Source organism: Triticum dicoccoides, chromosome 5A (assembly GCF_002162155.2).
Source record: "Triticum dicoccoides isolate Atlit2015 ecotype Zavitan chromosome 5A, WEW_v2.0, whole genome shotgun sequence".
Lineage (NCBI taxonomy): Eukaryota > Viridiplantae > Streptophyta > Magnoliopsida > Poales > Poaceae > Triticum > Triticum dicoccoides.
In genome coordinates this window covers 385,871,654-385,892,457 of record NC_041388.1, presented here as the reverse complement: position 1 = coordinate 385,892,457, position 20,804 = coordinate 385,871,654, and the positions used below count along the sequence as shown (strand labels likewise).

General features: G+C 42.0%; 1 protein-coding gene across 2 annotated transcripts; it reads right to left on the bottom strand.

Moving 5' to 3' along the window:
- Positions 1 to 770: 770 nt before the first annotated feature.
- Positions 771 to 20,241, bottom strand: LOC119301695 (kinesin-like protein KIN-7I). Of its 2 annotated transcripts, none has more exons than XM_037578684.1 (31): positions 20,007 to 20,241; positions 19,832 to 19,921; positions 19,341 to 19,459; positions 17,715 to 17,828; positions 17,542 to 17,623; positions 17,398 to 17,465; positions 17,258 to 17,329; positions 16,458 to 16,603; positions 16,273 to 16,375; positions 14,391 to 14,471; positions 14,218 to 14,286; positions 14,088 to 14,147; positions 13,847 to 14,008; positions 13,671 to 13,727; positions 13,065 to 13,292; positions 12,794 to 12,946; positions 12,615 to 12,719; positions 11,069 to 11,158; positions 10,754 to 10,903; positions 10,138 to 10,251; positions 9,946 to 10,032; positions 9,662 to 9,865; positions 9,382 to 9,549; positions 8,677 to 8,883; positions 8,485 to 8,574; positions 8,269 to 8,406; positions 3,518 to 3,615; positions 3,011 to 3,074; positions 2,544 to 2,663; positions 2,349 to 2,420; positions 771 to 1,442 (listed from the first exon to the last, which is right to left on the bottom strand). In XM_037578684.1, the coding sequence occupies exons 1-31, from the start codon at positions 20,131 to 20,133 to the stop codon at positions 1,209 to 1,211; spliced, it is 3,672 nt and encodes a 1,223-aa protein (XP_037434581.1). In that variant the 5' UTR covers positions 20,134 to 20,241; the 3' UTR covers positions 771 to 1,208. The 2 variants fall into 2 exon arrangements, with proteins under 2 accessions (XP_037434581.1, XP_037434582.1); XM_037578685.1 differs by having other exon boundaries at positions 12,794 to 12,943.
- Between the last annotated feature and the right edge of the window lie 563 nt (positions 20,242 to 20,804).

The window sequence follows — 20,804 nt, the reverse complement described above, 5'->3', positions numbered from 1 at the left end:
GACAGGCACGGCGATCAGGAAGGAATGGCACAAAGAAAAAGGCTTCCGGTGGCTGCTTCCACGCCACACCACGCTCTCACCTCACCTCACCTGTGTCGGTCGGCCCCAAGTTGCCAGTTCCAAGATTCTGATTCTGAACTGATGGACATGGACGGGTGTGCCCATGCCACATTCTTGCAAGCCAAACATGATTTATTCATTCCTCGGAGTGGGAGGCGAGCTCGTCTTCTCTTCTTTCTACGTACTCCCCAATGAAAAGTCTTCCGGCCGGGTCAGCCACTCAGTTCAGCTTGGGTGCCTGGGTAGATGAAGTAGTGTGTTTGGTCTCGAAACTGCAGAACGCCATTCGCGAGGAACATAATTCGCTCTCTTCGACGTCGTTCACAAAAAGAATGGAGACAATGATAGGAAAAGAAAGCATCCGGTGTCACAAACAGCGTGCTGTTGGCTATGCTAATTACCAGTTCACCTGGCAACACGTGCACCGCGCTAGTTACGTTTTGACTCCTAAGAAAAAGGTTGCTGCAGACTGAAAACATGTTTGAGTTTCAGCAGACTCTTCGCCTGTGGTTTGAAGTGCCTCAAACTAACACTAGCACGGTCTCTTAACACTGCACGGGTTAACCTCGCATTCCCTTTCCACGAACGGCCAGGATAGATGCATCAACTCGGTTATTCAGATGCTTAATCACCATTATAGATGATCACATTACATGTTCAGGATCAACCAATAAACCAGCCTAGTAAGAGCATACGTACTTGCGAACCTGTTCAGCATGCAACCATGCCTTTAATGCCCAGGGCGGCCAAGAACCATAAACGTACGATCTTTGAAATTTTGGATTCACGATCTGGATGGCTAATTAGAGGTCTACAGCACCGAGTGAAGCCCGGCCTGTACCAGTCGACCTCTACGGCTGATGCCCATGACCCGTCCATATCCAAGCCCAAATCATTAGACCACAAGCAAATACAGTGTATTACAAGTTCAGAGCGGAATGCTGGCAAAGCTATCAGCAGCACGAGGCACCAGCGGTCCAGGCCGGAATACGACGGTCTCTGTACAACCTGGCAATCTTAATGAAGCCGGCTCAGGCACCAGTCTGAAAGAGTCAGACCTGCATTGAGGCAATGTTCGCCGCTGCCAGCACGTGAAACGGTTCAACTAGGTTAGGAGCACGTAGCTGCGAAGAAGAAAGGTTACTGCGTCAGTTTGATGCGGCTTCTGGTCGTTTAAGCTCTTCTCTCAGCTTCAGGACCTCACGGCATGTCTCTCTCAGCTTTGCCTTCAGCATGGCGGTTGCTTCCTGATAATTCTCATCCATCAGCGCCCGTTCTTCCACTGCCTCTTTAAGCCTTGCGCGGTTCGCGTCGAGCTCTGGTTGCAGCCACCGGATTTGCATGCGAAGCTTTGTTTTTTCTTTGTTGTGGGTCGAAGCATCCTGTAAAAGGAAAGCATGTTATGGAACTGGTACTGCGGAGAGATTATGCTGGTTGGCGATCTTCTGGCATGCAGTGTGCTCTTCTATTTCACTGGCCAGTCACTGCTTTACTGAACGCGCGATCAGACAAAATTCGAACAGGAAATTTTTAGTAAAACGACAGTTTAAAGAGGACAACAAGAACCACCAATTTGAGTTTCTTCCGGAATTTGATGACGCAGCACTGCAAGAGAATTATCAGGAATTTCTTTGTTGCGTTAACTGTGTCAATTTTCAATGCTTTCTACATATAGTGTCAATAGTCAAGTTACGAAATCTCATCAATAGCATTATTGTGGCACAAAAATACCAGCATTATCAGTTCTCTGGAAACTTGAGGAACTATAGGAAACAAGGTTCTAGGGTTGGTGTCAGTATAAATCTTCATCTCGAGTGCATGTTCATCTATTGGAATACACTTCAGTGCGCAAACAAGCAACTTATGCAATGAAAACATGCCAGAATGATTAACTATATGCTGCTTCCATCAGCCCACTTATGATTCTGAAAATGGGAATGTGTTCTGTGGTAGAATTTAAACTCATCAGCTTGTATACTTTTTTTTGCTTTCAGGGTCCTAGTACTGTGTTTAGTGAAATATTTATGATATTCCATCTCCAAAAATGAATGAACACATAAAAATGCTATAAAATAAAATAAAACAGCAGATGTTCCTATCTCAGCACAGGCTACTACAAGAACCGTGCTTGCGTGCAAAGCTACAATGAATTTATTTCCAAAGCTCGATGCTGATACTCAGTACAGTAACAGGCACTTATTCTGGAAGATTTAACACTTCAAAACTCAAACTGCAGAAATACTCTGCCTGAACCAACCATAGAGAGTGATGGGTTCGGCAATGCTTACATGTTTCATCTTGACCTCCATGGCAGATATCTGACAGCTCAACTCATCCATATTAGCTTTGGCCTGTAGTAGCTGCATAAATGACACATAAAAACAACTTAAAATTTAATTTACTGAGATAACTTGTAACTTGTACTCCCTCCGTAAACGCTCTTATATTAGTTTACAGAGGGAGTAACAAATTATCTGACTTGCCTTATTATTAGAAACCTCCTTTAAGGCTTCTAATTCATTGATGACTAAGCTCATCTGTTTCATCTTAGAAAGTAAGCTATCACGTTCTTCTGAAATAAGCTGTAGTTGCTTGCAAAGTTCCTGCTCAAAATTGGAGTCAACACAAAAGATGGAAAATATATCTCCTGAAGTTGTACTCCCTAGAAAATCAACTGAAATTTTTAATAATTATAAAAAATATTAATGGTCAGCAATCATGTGTGATCCATGAACAACCAAGTCATAGCAAGAAACTCTAGCCAATTGTTTCTCAATAGGGAAAGATCATTAAAACTCAAAAGTGGAACAACATATCTGTCCTGGTGATGATACTTATTTGTGTGCAAGTAGTCCTGACAATATGAACACATATTTTAAATTTGGTTTCCTGATGTTCTAAGAAAATGAATTTCACACTAAGAGCAAAAATGGATGGGCTTAAGGCTTACATTTTCATTATCAATGTTTCTTCCTTTCTCCACGAGTTGTTCTGATTCTTCACGATTCTCCCTGCTGCATCAGATAACATAACTAGCAGTAAGTTGAGTACATGAGCGTATGCAAACACGCCATGCTTTTGTTATTGCTTGGAACCTATGATGATTTACTCTATAAATTTTTATGTTCACTAGCACTGGAGTAACTGCCCGCGTTCTAAAATTGCTTTCATCGCTAATGCTCTAAAGATTCAAAAGAACTTCTGATAATTTTGAGTGCATCAATCATATTTAGGTACAGTTCTGGTGTAAGGCATAATCATTCAGGTTTGTTCTTTTGTTTCTCATCAAACCACATTCAAAATATATGAAGCATTCTTAGCTCCGTGTGAAAAGTATTGAATGAAACTACATTAGTAATAGACTATGTGCATGCTGTTACCTACCAAGTCGATACAAAACTGAAGCACAATAGAGTGGTACTGTTGCATTGAAAAGAGGTTCTGAGAGAAGACTGACCAGCATTTTTCCTCATTTATGTTATGCTCCACAGAAAGGATCATTTTGTCTTCCAGAGTTTTTAACAATTCTCTACACTGCACCAGCTCTTGTCTCACCTAGTGACATATTGAAATAATATACAGTAATAAGAAATGAGAAAGAGAAAATTATATAAAAATATTGATGAAAATAAACATGGAACTAACATGAACTAAAAAAATAAACTAAAATTAGGCATCTTGCAGTACCCCATACTTGTTCCTGTATACCAAGACAGGCCAATGGATGTCTAATAAAAAATGAGTAAATATAGTGATGTCCTTCTATGAGTACTAAATACAGTACAATATGGATCAAATAAACGGAAGGAACTTGAGAAGCTAGTTTGAGCTGTCAAATTGAAATGGCAAAACATAAGGCCAACTCCACCGCGTGACCCATTTCTACCCCCAAATCGTCCGTTTGTGTCCGTTTGGGGTAAAATGGACAAATCAAACGACCCAGCGCATGGGAGCATACGGACGTTTTGTCCGGCCCGTGTCCGCTTTTGCCCCATTTCCAGACCAAAGTTGCTCTCGGTTTGGGGCCAAAGCGGACAGAAAACGGACGTCTTCGCATCCTCGTCATCCGTCTGTGTCCGCCTCGACCCCACATGTCACTCTCTCCTTTTCTATACCTGGCCCACCACGTGCACCCACGACCACGACGCATGGGGTGAAAATGGGGTAGTAGCGCTGCGTGCAGCGAGTTTGTGCGGCCTCTGTCCGGCATTTGTTCTCCCTATTTCTACCCCATACGGACAAAATCCGGACAAAATGGGCATAGATTTAGGGTCGTGCGGTGGAGTTGGCCTAATTCATGCCTTCTTCATGGTATAATTACTAACAACTTCTACTGCTTACTGATCAACGGATCACTAGTTGAATAATTCTAAACTGCAGATGGCATGCATGCACAGTGCTTCTGCCTAACTCAAATTATAGATATAGCGTCAGTTGACATTCACAATGTGTTGAGATTGTAGACCCGCGGTACCTCCGATAGCTGCCTCCCGGGTCGCTCTCGTGACTCCGGAGGCCCTCGCCGCTGCCAACAACAGGGAGCAACCGCGCCGCCCATTCCCTACTCGCCGTCGCCGGAGGTAGCCTAAGGGCAAAGCCCAGCGGCTGATGGCGGCAGCGAAGACGCACGCGGCCCGCGGCCGCGACCCTTCCCGGTCCATCTCCACTCGCCATATCCAGATCCCTCTCGTCCTCAGCTCTCCGGGCGTGCTCCGGGCCCTGCCGCGCGCCGACGCTCCACCACCTCCCTGCTACCGCCTCGCCCCATCTTGCGCTGCCGCGCAACGTCCACTTTCACCGTGGCCGTCGGCGTCCTCCACCGGTCAGATCCGGCCAGTGCTCGCCGCTCTCGACCTGCGCCGCCATCCTCCGCGTCGTCCCTCCTCTGCTCCGGGCCGGTGTGCCGCGGCTGCGGGATCCATGCTCCCCGCCTTGTGCGGGTCTTGGTCTGCCTGCTCGTCATGCCTGGGTGGTGCGGGGTGGCAGCCCGACCTCCTTTGCTCTGCTTCATCCCCAGTGCTTGCACTAGTTCTGGTGCTTGGGCGGGGCCGGAGTATCTTCGCCAGCTGGCTGTGCCTTTGAGGTCCCCTACATCGACGACCAAGCATGCGTGCATCGGATCTGCCATGTGCAGTGTCCAACCTGGCCGTCTTCGCCCTTGCGCTCCATTGCGTGCTTCCCCACCCCCCTGCCGGCTCCTCGACTCTCCATCACCCCACGCCTGCCTCTCCTTCAACCCCTATGGATGGTGGCCCGTCAGTCGTCATTTTGCATTGCTTCAGCTGTCGGAGCTGCTCTGACGACGTCGGCCTTGATCTGGTACTAGCTTTGGGAGAAATCCCTGCTGACCCATGTGTCAGCTGACCACGGCGGCGCCAACCCGGTGTCGCTTTCCTTCCTGGAGGCGTGGTCTTTGAGCTATACCTGCTTGGTTTGGGCTCTCCTCCATGTCGACGGCGCGGTTTGCAACTTCACGTCCGTATGGTGAACTTCTCTGCACTCTGTGTGACCTTTCCATTTTGCTTCAATCCACTCGTCTCCGCCCGTCCTCCCCATACCGTCGCCAGCATTGCCTCCTCGTCGAGCCCTTCGCCACCATCCATCCGCCCATGCCCATCATTTAGTGTGTCATCCATGATTGGTGTGTTCTTCATGTGATTTCTCTTCGGTTGTCCTTCGCGTGGTCTTCGTACTGTTGCTGTGCACGCTCAAGACCCTCCCATGGTTGCCGTTGTGCTGCGGCGAGCTTCGGGCTCTTGGTGTTGTCTTGGTTCACCTTTGCTCAATGACGACGCAATGATGCCTCCCCAACCTGCTAATCGTCTCGACCGCTCGTGGCGGAACTCCTAGTCAAGGTTCGTGTTATGGTTTGGCACTCGTTGGTTATGGATGATCCTCTGTTGTGCCGTGAGGCTTGGTACGCACGCAGATGCGGTGCGTTAGGTTGTTTGCATAGTCTTAGCATTGTGATCCCTCAACAACACCCCACATCTACTTGTGTCTCTTGTGGTGTTGTGAAAGTGCAACTATCCCTAGGTGGTTTTGGTAATTCATAACATATAGCTCATTGAGCTAATGCTATTCCAAGATGATTATTTCAGGAAAGCTCAATGATTGGCATGGCATGGATGTGAAAGTGGAACCCTCAAAATGCTAAGGACAAAGGATTGGCTCAAGCTCAAAAGCTCAAGACTCTTCATTTTATATTTTAGTGATCCAAGATCACATTGAGTCTTTAGGAAAAGCCAATACTATTAAGGAGGGATGAGGTGTTGCTTAATGAGCCTCTTGCTTCATGTGCTTAGTGATATGCTCCAAAACCCTCAACTACTTTTCCATATCCACATATGACCTAAACCCTAAGCCAAACTCAGTCCTACCGATTCTTCCTATCCGGCGCCACCGAGTTTCACTTGTCATTAGCCACTGCCAAACCCTAGCAATTCGGTTCTACCGATAAGGATCTCGGTCTCACCGAGATGGGGTTGCAAACTCTCTGTTTCCCTTTCGTAACTTTTCGGTCTTACCGAAAGAGCGAATCGGTCCCACCGAGATTGCAATGTAAACTCAGTGTTTCCCCTTTGTAACTTTTCGGTCTCACCGAGTTCCACTCAGTCTCACCGAAAGAGCAAATCGGTCCCACCGAGTTTGCCTGACCAACTCTCTGGTTAGCTAATTACCAAATTCGGTCTCACCGAGTTTGTGTAATCGGTCTCACCGAGATTACGTTATGCCCAAACCCTAACCGAATCGGTCCTACCGAGTTGCATGTCAGTCCCACCGAAATTCCTAACGGTCACTAGGTTTACTATTTCGGTCAGACCGAGTTTTCTGATTCGGTCCCACCGAGATTGGTAAATTGTATGTAACGGTTGGATTTTGTGTGAAGGCTATATATACCCCTCCACCTCCTCTTCATTTGGTGAGAGAGCCATCAGAACACACACACCATTCCAACTCATATGTTCTGAGAGAGAACCACCTACTCATGTGTTGAGACCAAGACATTCCATTCCTACCATATGAATCTTGATCTCTAGCCTTCCCAAGTTGCTTTCCACTCAAATCTTCTTTCCACCAAATCCAAATCCTATGAGAGAGAGTTGAGTGTTGGGGAGACTATCATTTGAAGCACAAGAGCAAGGAGTTCATTACCTACACACCATTTGTTACTTCTTGAAGAGTGGTGTCTCCTAGATTGGCTAGGTGTCACTTGGGAGCCTCCAACAAGATTGTGGAGTTGAACCAAGGAGTTTGTAAGGGCAAGGAGATCGCCTACTTCGTGAAGATCTACCGCTAGTGAGGCAAGTCCTGTGTGGGCGATGGCCATGGTGGGATAGACAAGGTTGCTTCTTCGTGGACCCTTTGTGGGTGGTTGCTTCTTCGTGGACCCTTCGTGGGTGGAGCCCTGTGTGGACTCGCGCAACCGTTGCCCTTGGGTGGAGCCCTGTGTGGACTCGCGCAACCGTTACCCTTCGTGGGTTGAAGTCTCCATCAACGTGGATGTAGGATAGCACCACCTATCCGAACCACGGGAAAAACATCCGTGTCTCCAATAGCGTTTGAATTCTCCAAACCCTTCCCTTTACATTCTCGCAAGTTGCATGCTTTACTTTCCGCTGCCCATAAACTCTTTGCATGCTTGCTTGAGTGATGTGATGATTGCTTGACTTGTCCTAAATTAGCTAAAATCTGCCAAGAACTAAAATTGGGAAAAGGTTAAGTTTTATTTGGTCAAGTAGTCTAATCACCCCCCCTCTAGACATACTTTCGATCCTACATGTTGGTCTTTCTGCTTGCTAGCTAGGTCGTGCCTTCTCCTGGGCATCAATATTTTTCTCTCTTCTTCTGTAACCTTGTTACCTGCACGGTTTTCGGCCCGGTTTCCCTCATAAACGGGGTCAACTTGTTTAGGTTTTTGATCCAATTTCCCTTATAAACTGGATCAGCCAAAGCTTAAGGGGCGACTCTTGGCTTTGGCAGCTTTTTGAGCAATATATTCAGGTGGGGATTCTCTCCCCCCCGGTGACCGTTCAAAAAACAAAAACATTCACAATGTGTTCCAAAACTAGACAGTACTGAATTATTCACACACAAAAACAGTTAGAAGATAACCACATTGCATCTGCATGCTAATTGTCGACGTTGAGGATTGATCATGAATTAGATCTGGCAGGTATGTAATCAAGAGAACTCTATTTAACGTACCTTAATCAAATCTTCGGATAATTTACTATTCTCATCAGTGCATATATCCAATTGCTGCTTAGTTTCTAAATATGCTTTCTCCTTGGCTATCCACATTGAACTTTCAGATTCCATTTCCAGAAGAACATCAGTAAGTTGCTGCATTTCAGAGCACACAAAAATGAAACAAATTACGGAGAGTGTCGACGTTTTGGATAAAACCATAAAGCTAATTACCATTCCCAAGTCTTCTTTTTCCTTTGATATAGAACTGAGAGAAGCCTCCAATTTTCTACCAAAAGACTCAGATTCCTCAAGTTTTTTGGTCTGTATCACAGAAAAAAGAAATTTCATGGTGAAAAAAAATTGGGTTAGACAAAAGGTGTGGGGGATCTGGCAAAATATACTGCAAAGCCATTTTAAGTATACCAATACAGCAATCTCGTCGTTCAAGGATTTTATCTTTGATTCTGCGGAAGTAAGCCTGTTTTCGAGATCTTCCTGTTCCAACACCATAAACTCTACTTTAGATAGCGCTTCTTCCTTCTCTGCAGTCAAGGTAGCTAAAGTTTCTTGCAAAGAAGCAATTTCATCTTCCATATCAGAAGCATGAATCTCAAGCCTTTGGTACTCCTCCTGAATATGAAGAAACAAGATACACAGTCATAGATAAACATAAGCTCCAGTAAATGAAGAACAGACTGCATGCCATTCATGCCGTAATACATACATATGTAACACATGTATTGTAAGGTGGCACTCATTTTCTGACTGCAAGTCAGTTAGAATGATGAACCTTCTGGATAAAGAAACGAGACATTGACACCGGGCTTATCAAAAAAACTTGCGGCATAACTACAAGGTATGAGAGCAATAAACTATTAGAATCCAAAAAAAAACTAGTTTTTCCTAGCCAGTAGCTTGAGACAAGTGATGTTATACCCACAATGGTATACCAGCTATCTAGAACCACTGTATGGTATGAGTTGTAGTTGGAGTTTGGGTTTATTCCTGGAGCTGTGGTGATTTACGTAAGTCTTGCTATAACAGTATCATACGAGCACCTCAACATGTATCAGGATGCTTAAGAATAGTGTGTTTGCACAAAGTAATACAAATTGGGAAGACTGCAACCTGCAACTGCACAGCTTGATCAAAAAACGCAGCAAGTTCTTCTGGCTTCACATTCAATTCATGTCTTTTATCAACAGTGACAGAATCATGTTTCCTTAAATCACGTTCAAGATGGGTCCTCTGGCTTTGTAACTTCTTTATTTCCCTGTGTGCCTCTGCTTTTTCACCCTGGACAAAGAGTATGGATTCATACTTGCTACGTTTTACCGTTTTGGAGAAGATACACCTGAATTTGTGCCAACGTAATGAACAATCAAATTACTGTGTACAAAATAATAACCTCAAGTTTAATTTTTTCTTGAACATAATTCTTCAGCTTGTTGTCAGTCTCTCGTAACTTTGTTTTCGCTCTTTCAAGTTCCTTTCTGATAGACTCCTTTTCTTTCATCAAGGAAGATGATGACAAGGTCGAGACTTCCTTTTGGAGAGTTAGAAGCTCTGAGAGAATGTTATCCTTCTCAAGTTCATGTTGAAGAATACAATCCTGAGTATAAGTAACATTGTTAGAGCAGACACAAGAAGTTAGAAACTTGATGACTGACGATAGCTTAAGTAATGACAGACATCCTTGGACTTCTCACAGCTTTCCAGACTGGACTTCATCCTCTGAAGTTCATCCTGTTGATTAAGGAACTGTTCGTGTAGCAGCTTCTGCACTCAAGTCAGAGTATGTTAGCGAATGGTAGCTCCTTAGAATTTAAGTATGTATGGCCTGGTCAAAATTTAAGTGTGGATTGGATAAGTTGATATAGCTACCTTCTCCAATTCAAGTCTGCTGACTTTCTCCATCAATGTTTTTGACATTTTCTCATGATCCATAATCACACAACTGGATTGTTTTATATGCCCATAAGCAGACTGCTTGACTTCCTACAGAAAGAACAGTTGAGATCATTTCAAAATATAGTACTTACAAGAAAAACAATATTCAGCCAGAAACGCTAACTACAGTACTAAGTCTACATAGATAGATCTATATGCAAATTGATAATAGACAGAACAAAGTATTCCATAGGCACCAGACATTTACCAGACCATCTGCATAGCCTTTTCAACTTGTTTACAAAGTCGATGGCACCCATTCATGCAAATACTTATTTGCGTAACCAAAATAGTAGCTTATACATAAACAATATATCCAGAGGATATGATCACATTCAACATTTGAATTGCCAAAGTATTTCATATTATTTAATTAATGAGGTGATACCAATAATTTAGTAAAATGCACACTGACCCAACATTGAATTTTGACTGAGACAACTTGTTTAATGAAACGACTCCAGCGTGAATATTGAGGAAAGGAGAGCAAGGGGAAGAGGGACATGATTAATCACTGAACTATGGAGATACTATCATCAGAGAAACATACAGTTACGTTCTCTGCAATCGCAGACAGACTCTGAAAGAGTTCCTCAATGAAAGAAATAGCATTGTCGACTGAGTGGGTTGTTTGATCCATCTGCACAGATATTCCTTGAGTCTCCATTGACACGTTGCTGAGGAATTCATCTGCTAATTCCTGTAGTTATACCAAATGTTTCATTCAAGTACGCAATCATGTCAATAAATCAGACTGCGGCATCAAAATGGTTTAAGAAGATTAGAGAACTGATTAAACATCCTAGTTATGCACTATATTAGAGAAGAGAAAGAACAATGCAAGTGGATGAGGATAGGAAAGTACTTGTTTGGATTTTCCAATAGTAGCCAGAGCTGATAGCTTCTCACCAGCAATTTTTGCTTCTTCTTGTGCCGCCAGAGCATTCTTCTGAAGCTGAAACCAGGCCAAGAATCAATAGACAATTACCAGGAAAAGATCCAAATCCATTCTAAATAGCTCTCATATGATGCAAGCAGCATGGAAACATAATGAAGCTAATGCAAGGCAGGTAGAGCATAATGAAGGAAGGACACCAATGTCTGTAATGAACTTTTTTCAGGCTATTGACTTACAGTTTAAAGAACAGATAACATTTAAGAAAAAAGTATCACACAGATGCTATGTGGTTTTCTTAGCTAAATGGATAGTATAACAGCTATATTCTTTTATATCTGTGCCCTAGAAGTAAATCTAAATATGGGAGTCTTAGATGATAGTGAAAACAGATGGCAGCTTCACCAGATGCCAGTCAAAATGAGGTTACTTGATGGTACTCCACAGAAAACATGTACAAAATGGTAAGCAAAGCTTGTTGCTCCCTCTTTTTGGACGATTGGTTCATGGGCAATTTTGATTATCACCACATGTATGACAATATCAAAAAAATTAAAATAACATGATATTGTTTAATAAAGCTAACATACAACTTGGTTCTTTAACTATCTTCTGTTGATTAATTGCAGGGTCTGGGCGGGTGCAATTGGCTACACCCAACCAGTGTCCTGTTCGCCAAGTTATTGCTTGAGCTCGTGAACCAAGCCCTTCCTGCTTGTGCTCGCCCTCCAGCGCAAGTGCGCAACCTTACCATCGCCGTCAACAGCAACAATCCTTTACCCAAGTTCCTCCTTGGCACCTTTGCCATCATGGTCAGCAAGATTTCCTTCTCCAAGTTCCTTTTCAGCACCCTTCCTGCCATGCTCGCCACGACAGGAAAGCAGATGGAAGCCATCAAGGAGGGTCACTCACTGTCCATGCCGTCACTCTCAACGTGCCCGTCAGGCCCTCATCACCCTGAGGACTTCCTCCGTTGGTGGTCGTTATTAAATCACTTAGTGCAGACGTGTTGATAAATATCTGTAACAGCTCTTTTAGGCCTTAGCAGCACATGCAAGACGCAAGGACCAAACCAAATGGTTTTGTTGTAAAAGATTTGTAACAACCGATTTTGATGAAATACAAATAGTCCACACAAGACAGCATAAACTCTAAGAAGTAGATGATGGTGTTCTCGCCACTTCTCTTGTGGTGAGTCAGAAAGTTGTCTTTAAACTGAGTCAACATGTCCACATTTGATGGCAGCTGTGCAGAAGGACTAACATGGCCAAATTTGTGTACACAGATCTATTTGGCCAATTTCGTAATTAAGGGAGCAAACTCAGCAACATGCGGTAGTTGACAGACCAAAGTAGTATCAAACTGCATGTTAAAGTTGTTAACTCATGATTTAATAGGCAAATATATCGATAATAAAACATGCCTGACAAGATAACAAAGCTACCTAGCACCCAAAAGGAAGTAACATATTGGATATGTTTGAATTTTAAATATAATACAATATAAGATAATTCACCTCTTCATACTTCTCACTGAAAGAAGCCTTCTGCTGCGTTGCCACCTCCAGAACATCGTCCAAGTTATTTTGAATCAAACTCTTCTCTAACTCCAGCGAGTTTACCTACTTGGGATTTCCAGAAATACTTATTGGAAACACATTTCAGAATAGGGAAATCATAGAAAAAGGACTAGCACCTGGTCTTGAAGTTGTTTAATGACAAGAATTGCCTCGGACTCTCGAGCAGATAAGCCACTAGGTTCTTGACTTAGCATGGCATCTTTCCGCTCATTAGGGTCTTGGGGTAGTTCAGGCACTGAACCCCTAAGTTGCTCTTGATCTGATTTCTTCTGTAAGACAATGTATTTCAAAATTCAGAAGGGATTTGCAATAAAAAATGTGGATTCACTTTTCCAATCAAGCTTCAATAGCGATATGTTGCATTAATTGAAAATGAGAGTCACACACCATTGTATTTGGCTTTCTTCTGCTGGTAACATGCAACAAAGCATGTGCATCGGGAAGAGAAACATCTTCATTCGATAGATCACTGAATGAACAGCCATGAGCAGAAGGCTCGCCATTGCTGGCGTAGCTTTCTTGCATTAGCTCTTCAAAACATGGGGGCATCCCCATGTTACGCTCGTCACGAACTGAGCTGCTTGCAGAGCATTGTTCAGAAGCAGGTTCTTGAACCTGAATATTTGTAGAGATGCCCAAGAGATATCTTAACAACATATGTAGTCTTCTATAAATTTGATGAATTTCTGTCATGGACTGAACATGAAAAGAAAACTATAACATGAACATTTACAGAAGTATGTCATGTATCCATATGAAGGACCACAAAAATGGAATATCACATGTAATTTATCCCAGGAACTAAAGAAGAGGAGACAACTAAAGTAAGTACCCACAAAGAAGGGCGTCCAAGTGAATATTTTGGGGTAGTTGTTTTAACATTTCATAAATGATATGAGAACAATCAGCCCATGATGCTATGGCGACCCCAAAAGAACAATGTACCTTTAGATTTTCAGAATGATGAATTTAACATGTTACAGTATATTATACCTCGACACTGAATTCATTCGACAGGGGTCGAGCACACCATGTTTGCCTTCTTTTGTTCTGTTCAAGGGACAAATATAAAGACATCAGAGATGGGTTTACATTGTTGTTCCGCTGTCTAAATGGGGCAACTTGTTATGACTACTAGTACATATGAGATAAAGGAAATGAGTACTGACCTTACTGGAAACAATAGCCCTATCATCTCTCTCTGAATTTAAAACCAACGAACTAAGATTTTCGATTTTCTTTGCTTGCTGAAGCAACCTCTTCTCACGTTGCTCTTTAGCTTTCCTTTCCTCCTCCAACTCTAAAGCAATTCTCTCTTTTTCCAGTTCACTCTGAAAACAGTACGCAGATTATTTAAGCACTATACTCTACAACCAAGAGATAAGATGTGCTTAAGGATTAGAAAGGGACCTGTAGCAGGGTGTTCCTCAAGTGCAAAACATCTTCATCCAAGTGTTCACTTTGAGAGTTCTGTGGCCGCAGGTATACGATTTTTTAGGTTCAAGATGCATTGACTTAACATAACTTTTTTAATACATACCTTGAGTTTTGCTCGAAGTTCCTCTATTTCTTTCCTTTGGCGCTTTAAAAGAGCGGCATCCGTCAAAATCTGTATTTGCATACATACATGTGGAGTAAACATTTATGCATTTTTAACACCTTAATTAATCAGGAAAACGCAATTTGATTGACAATAAAAATATATGTCATTACCTCATTGATTTCTGCACAATTTGTAACACGTAATGCCCTACTAGCAAATTGCAAGCTGCTTTTAGTCTCATCTGCATGGACCTACAGTACAAATAAAGTGGATAGTTTGCAAGGACATATGCCAAAAAATTGAAGCAAATAAATAATTGTAACTTTGTAAGAATAATTGTTCTCTCTTTTCTTTGAACTTCTTTTCAAATGTCCAATTTCTGTTACTCTAGTACTATCTCTACCTTAATATAAGACTTCTTTGACACTATGATAGTGCCAAAAACGTCTTATATTAAGGTACAGAGGGAGTATTTTCTAAGCATGGTTGTAGATTATTCACATGAAAGGAAGCGTTGGTGCAGCGGTAAAGCTGTTGTTGTCTTGGACCAACAGGTTTGAGTCCTGGAAACAGCTTCTTGCAGAAATGTAGGGAAAGGAGTCCTGGAAACAGCCTCTTGCAGAAATGTAGGGAAAGGCTGCGTACAAATGACCCAAAGTGGTCGGACCCGGACCCTGCGCAAACGGGAGCTACGTGTACCGGGCTGCCCTTTTTAGTTCTGAATATTCACATCACTTTAGGAGTAGATCATTTGAGGAACACGTAGTATGTAGATAATCATTAAGTCAGAGTTCCGTTAGTAAAAAGATCTAGTAACACATTTTATCTTCTAAAGCTGAGGGAGTTCTATCCACTGCACCACCACCAACACAATAACACATATGTAATGTTATGACCGGCCAGGTCTATGGCCGCAGGGGGGCCACTGGGCAGGCTTAGGCCTCAAGTTATCTTAGTTTTATTTTCAGATTATGGTTATATATACAAGTTGTAAGACTATTTCGAGAATTAAGCAATAAGACTATTCTATTGCCCGGCTCCCAGAGGAGCCGGAACCCTAACCCTAGCCGTCTCCTTCCTGCGCCGCCGCCGCCCAACCGCAAGGACGGCGCCTCGCCGGCGGCCGCCGCGCTCCAGCCCTCGCCCAACTCCCTCCTTCCCCTACACCCTACGCCCTAGGCAGGGCCGAACCCTAGCTCCTAACATGTAACATATTTGTCCATTCCTAACTTACAGAAGAAAAAAATACCAATGTCCTTAAAGACTATCCCGCAACGAACTGGCCTGTCACCTGTTTTTCTCCACTTAACAATGAGAATTATATGTGTGGATTTCTTTGATGGAAGCATTGTGAAAAACTAGTTTTCCTTATGTAAGGCCTTGATTAGATTGTCGTGTTCCCTCTAATACACCTGTAAAATAAATACAGGTCTCGGCTCGTCGTTTCGTTTCCAGCCGAAATTTGCTACGCGGCCGGTAAGATACAAATGTAAAGTAAACACCCATGTATTTACTTACAACCATTCCAAGCGCGCCCTAAAAGGGTTATCATATAATATTGCAAAGCTACCATTATGTTAATATTGCTTTTTTAAATTTACACTCGAGAATTCCCCACAGATCTTATTTTGATTAAGGGTATTATTGTAAATTTTCAGTTCGCCAATCAAGCCACATGAATACATGACAAGGTAATAGTTGCGGCTAGCCGACTAATGACTGACCTATGACGCAATACCTAAAATTAAAATTAAAATGGAATCCATTTTAATGACCAAGAGGATGTCATGATAATCATTTTATAATTTCCAACACCATATAATTAACCGGCAAATAAAATTAAACAGTTGACTTTTTTTGCGGGAATTAAACAATTGAAATTACAATAGCAATGCACAAGAAATGATAAATACTTGTGGTTCATACTTTACTGTCCAAATATGCAGTGAGTGAGAAAAGAGAAAACACCTAATATCTGTGTATTCTACCTCCAATACCAAGCAATATAGGAACCGGTCAATAAGAGATAGGGAGATGTTTAATATAGCATACCTGTGCAAGTGTTATATTACAAATGATAGCTGTGTTAGCATTTCCACCCAGAGCAGGTTGCAATATCCTTGTCAACTTACTATCTCGGTAAGGAACGTGCCCCCTGATTATGAAATCCATTACTAAATGAACCCAAAAGGGAGAATCAAATCAACTTGAGTCGTTGTAAGAAGTTTCTAACTTACCCCTGGCCCTTTATGCCTTCACTTAGTTTCTTGATTACTGTTCCGAGAGTCATTAGACTTTTGTTAATGTGGGAACCCTCCTTAAGTCTCACACCTTCTGCACCCGTCTTTGCAGCACGTTCTGAACCAGCTAAGTCCACCAGATTCTAAAATGTGAAAATACATGTCAATTGCAACATAACAAAACAAACCCAGGCAGACAATAATTGAATAAAGTGCAACCACTAGTGCAAGAGAGATAATGTTTTGCCTCCTCCATAATCACAAATAAGTAACGCTTGACATGCCTCAGATCAAAAAATTAAAACGTCTGACTGTGAGTATCATTTTAATTATTCCATAATTTGTCTTGAAAAATATTTTCAGAATATTATATTTTCTAAGTCTTTATATTGTATTATTGTATAATAAATTAGTGTTCAAAGTTACATCTTGAAGACCGTGTCAATGTCTACAACGTCACTTTTTGTGATATGGAGGGAGTAGCAATTTAGTTTTAGTCTGCGATTAGTTATTGTTTTGATTCAAGGCAATATTTTCATTTAAATGCACCTATTTTAGTCATCATAAAAAATCAAATGCACATGTTGTTTCCTTATTGATATGTGTGTTAAAGAGAAATGTGAAATACTCCCTCCATAACAAAATGTACGACGTTTTTATGCTCTATGCAAAACAAAAAACGTCTTATATTTTGGTAGAGAGAGAAATATTTTTTGTGCGTTTCACGCGTATAAAGCTAAAAGAAGAAGTAACTTGGACAAAAGTTTATGCTAGTTAAAACTGAGAATTGTGTGTACCAGAACAGAAACTCGAACAGCATCACAAGAATCTGTATCACTGTCATCAGCTTTATCTCGACTCTCAATAACCTGAGTAATTTGTGGCATAAGATAGGTTGATATTGCATATAGGACAGCACAATGGAATCTAAGCATACCATGCGAAATATGGTATGAGAACGACTGCTGTAGACATTCATATTTGTCTCCCCGATATGACGGTGGGCTGCAATTTTTCTAATAATTATTAAAATAAGTTAATCATAAATTAATTGAGATACCAAATAGTAAAAAAAACTTACATTCTCCAAATGACACAAACTTCAAGACTTGTTCAGGACAGGTTACAATTTCCTCGCTTAAGCCAGCAACATATATGCCTCTCTACAAACAAGAATATCAATACGGAGAGCAAGGAGGATACATAGTATTTCAAAATAGTGTTAATTATTTGATACCAATTATGAAATATTACCTCATAATTCTCATGAATCTGCAATTTTCGATGTTCTGGGACAAGAAGATCATTTATTTCTTCATTATAAATCTCCATATAAGACATGCGGACAAGAAATTCTCTATCCATATGCTAAAATTGTAAAAAATTAAGTCAGGCAGAATTATACACAATAGGCAATGAAAACTATAAGCAAAGTCTCATAGTGTACAAAGGTGATTTCCTATTAAACACAGAGGTAGTTAAGAGTACTTTAAACAGGCCTTAAAAATACCAAGCTGGTCACATTAGCCTTTATGACCATTTGCATCTCAACTTTTTTTACACCGTGAAAACATAGTACGAACATAAGAAGACATCAAGTACATAATACTTCCTCCGTTCCTAAATATTTGTCTTTCTAGAGATTTCAACAAATGACTACACACGGAGCAAAATGAGTGAATCTATACTCTAAAATATGTCTATATACATTCGTATGTGGTAGTCCATTTGAAATCTCTAGAAAGACAAATATTTAGGAACGGAGGGAGTATATCATAACTGACAGACAAACTTATCCAAACATATCTCCCTTCAATCTCATAACTGTATATTAAAAGCACAATGCGACAGAAAAAGAGAGAAATGTCAAAAAAAATCCACAAAAGAGTCTGACGGACTTATTTTTGATAAGTTAGTCAAAACCAATAGATCTTTATAATCATGCCTAGACAGGCCGAGCAATAGATTATCATAATTGTTTCTAAGATCACAACAGTATATCCTTATAACTAATAACTAATCTGCATGCAACCTTGAATCTAATAAAAAGGAATGGGATGCAAGTAGAGTCCCAATCCACAAAAGAGTCTGATGGACTTATTTTTGATAAGTTAGCCAAAACCAATAGATCTTCATAATCATGCCTAGACAGACCGAGCAATAGATTATCATAATTGTTTCTAAGAAGATCACAACAGTATATCCTTATAACTAATAACTAATCTGCACGCAACCTTGAATCTAACAAAAAGGAACGGGATGCAAGTAGAGTCCCAATCCAATGTGTTTCTCCCTGTGTATTCTCTTTTTTTCGCCCTCAAAAATAATCTCATGCATGCAGACTTGACACGAAACATAGATTTGCTAAATTCACGGTTCTCAAAATATTATAGATATTAGTTATGGTTCACCGAGTTGATCGCAGCTGATATTTTTTTTCTAACTACAGTTAGGCATCATCCGCTTTAATTTCTAGATGTAATGTCAAATGTGCTCATCAAATTCATGCACCGCCCTAACATCATATAAAAAACACCGACTGGCTAGCAACATGAGCTTTAGTTTTGCGTACTGATACCTCATAGGGCAACAACATTTACAATTTAACAATCTGCAAACTGACAATCTGAACTTTAATATTGTGCCATTCATAATATTGTATTTCTACAAGTAGCATAACAATATATCTTTATGTGGGCACAAACATTTACCACGCAATTGTGCAGGACACGTACTAGTTGCACAGAATAAAAAATGACAGTTAGACAGTACTCTAATAGCCAAATGCAATAACTGTGTATATGTTGTAAGCAATCCGCGATACACATTACACAGTAAGCAGAATAAAGATTGACTGATGAGAATGGACATACAAATCACCTGCTGTATAGTTCTAAATAAATCATGAACCGCAAGCGGTATTATTCCAGGTTCATTAGCAGATCCTCTCATTGTATAGGTCTTTCCACTGTTAGTTTGTCCATATGCAAAAACAGTGCCTGTCATACAAGGAAAAGGACCAAACATTTCATTAATACCCACATGCTGCCAGAATGATGGAGAAAACTCTATTTTGCAGATAGTTCACAAAAGATCTAATAAACAAATAATAGATTTAAGAAGGCGCAAGCAAGAATATTGTACAGTGGTGTTTTATGGAACTAGAGTTCGTGTGATTATAAATTGTAGTACATTGCTCGTCCTCTATCAGTTGCAATTGAGAGGTGAGAACATTATTATCAAGCACCACTAGGTAAGAAGCGAAAGAGCCCAATATTACGGCCCTCGGATTCTCCTCAGAGCTAGAGTCAATTTTCAACTTAGCAAGTTCTAGAAATCAGAATTCGAAATGGTGCCTACGAAATGTTTACCGTTGAACCCTTGCACGGCAGAGTCGACGATGTGCTTGGTGCGGGCCCCGTAGATGTCCGCCGTGTGACAGTCCTCGCCGAAAATCCTGTCTGCGGAGAACGAAATAGAGGGCAACCTATGAGCAAGCCCGCGGTCCGAGGCGAGGGTGTGTGCGGAGGGGGGCGGATTCCTCACCGAATTCGAAGCGAATGGAGGGCTGGGCGGTGAGCGCGACGGCGTTTCCGGAGATCCGCCACGGGCTGCTCTGCGCGTCCTCCGGCGGGAGCGGCCGCGCGCGCACGGTGACGTGGATCCGGTCCATCGCCGGCCGCCGCGGGTCGAGGGGACTCCGCCGGGCCGGAGCGGCGGTGGGGTTTGCTGATTGGGGGTTCTGGCGAGAGGAAGCGAGGGCAGTGGGGGCTTTCGATTTCGTGGGTGTCCGCAGCTAATTTCGTATTCCCGCTCGCAGATTTTTTTTTTAGAGCGGCTCGCAGAAAGTGAAGTGAGCCGAAGAACGGTGGACCGTTGTTGGTTGGGATATTGATGGGCTGTAGAGCCCAGAACTGAGGCCCAAAGCGTTGCAGAAAGCCCTAAAGAAATGTGCACCGGAATTATTGTTTTTAGGCTAGAATGTGAACGAAATGAATTTCATTTTTCATAGTTTGGAATTTAGAACTTCAAACATCACCAGCGTGCACCAAATTCAAGCATATTTTTCTCGATTTTGAACCTTATAAGAAATGTAAACATGTAATGCACAATAAATGAGTAAATTGTATAAAACCACCACTTTGAGGGCTAGGTTTGCGAAAAACATTAGGATACATATTCTCTGCAGAAAACATCACGTCTTGCGCAATTGTTTTGCAAAAACCACTGATCGGCGGATCGGGCTGAGTTAAGTGAGTTTATGACAGGTGGGGCCCGTTTTTCGCGTACGTGGCACTCCAGGCCGTCCCGACAGCCGTTAGACGGCGTTAGACGGCGCCGTTC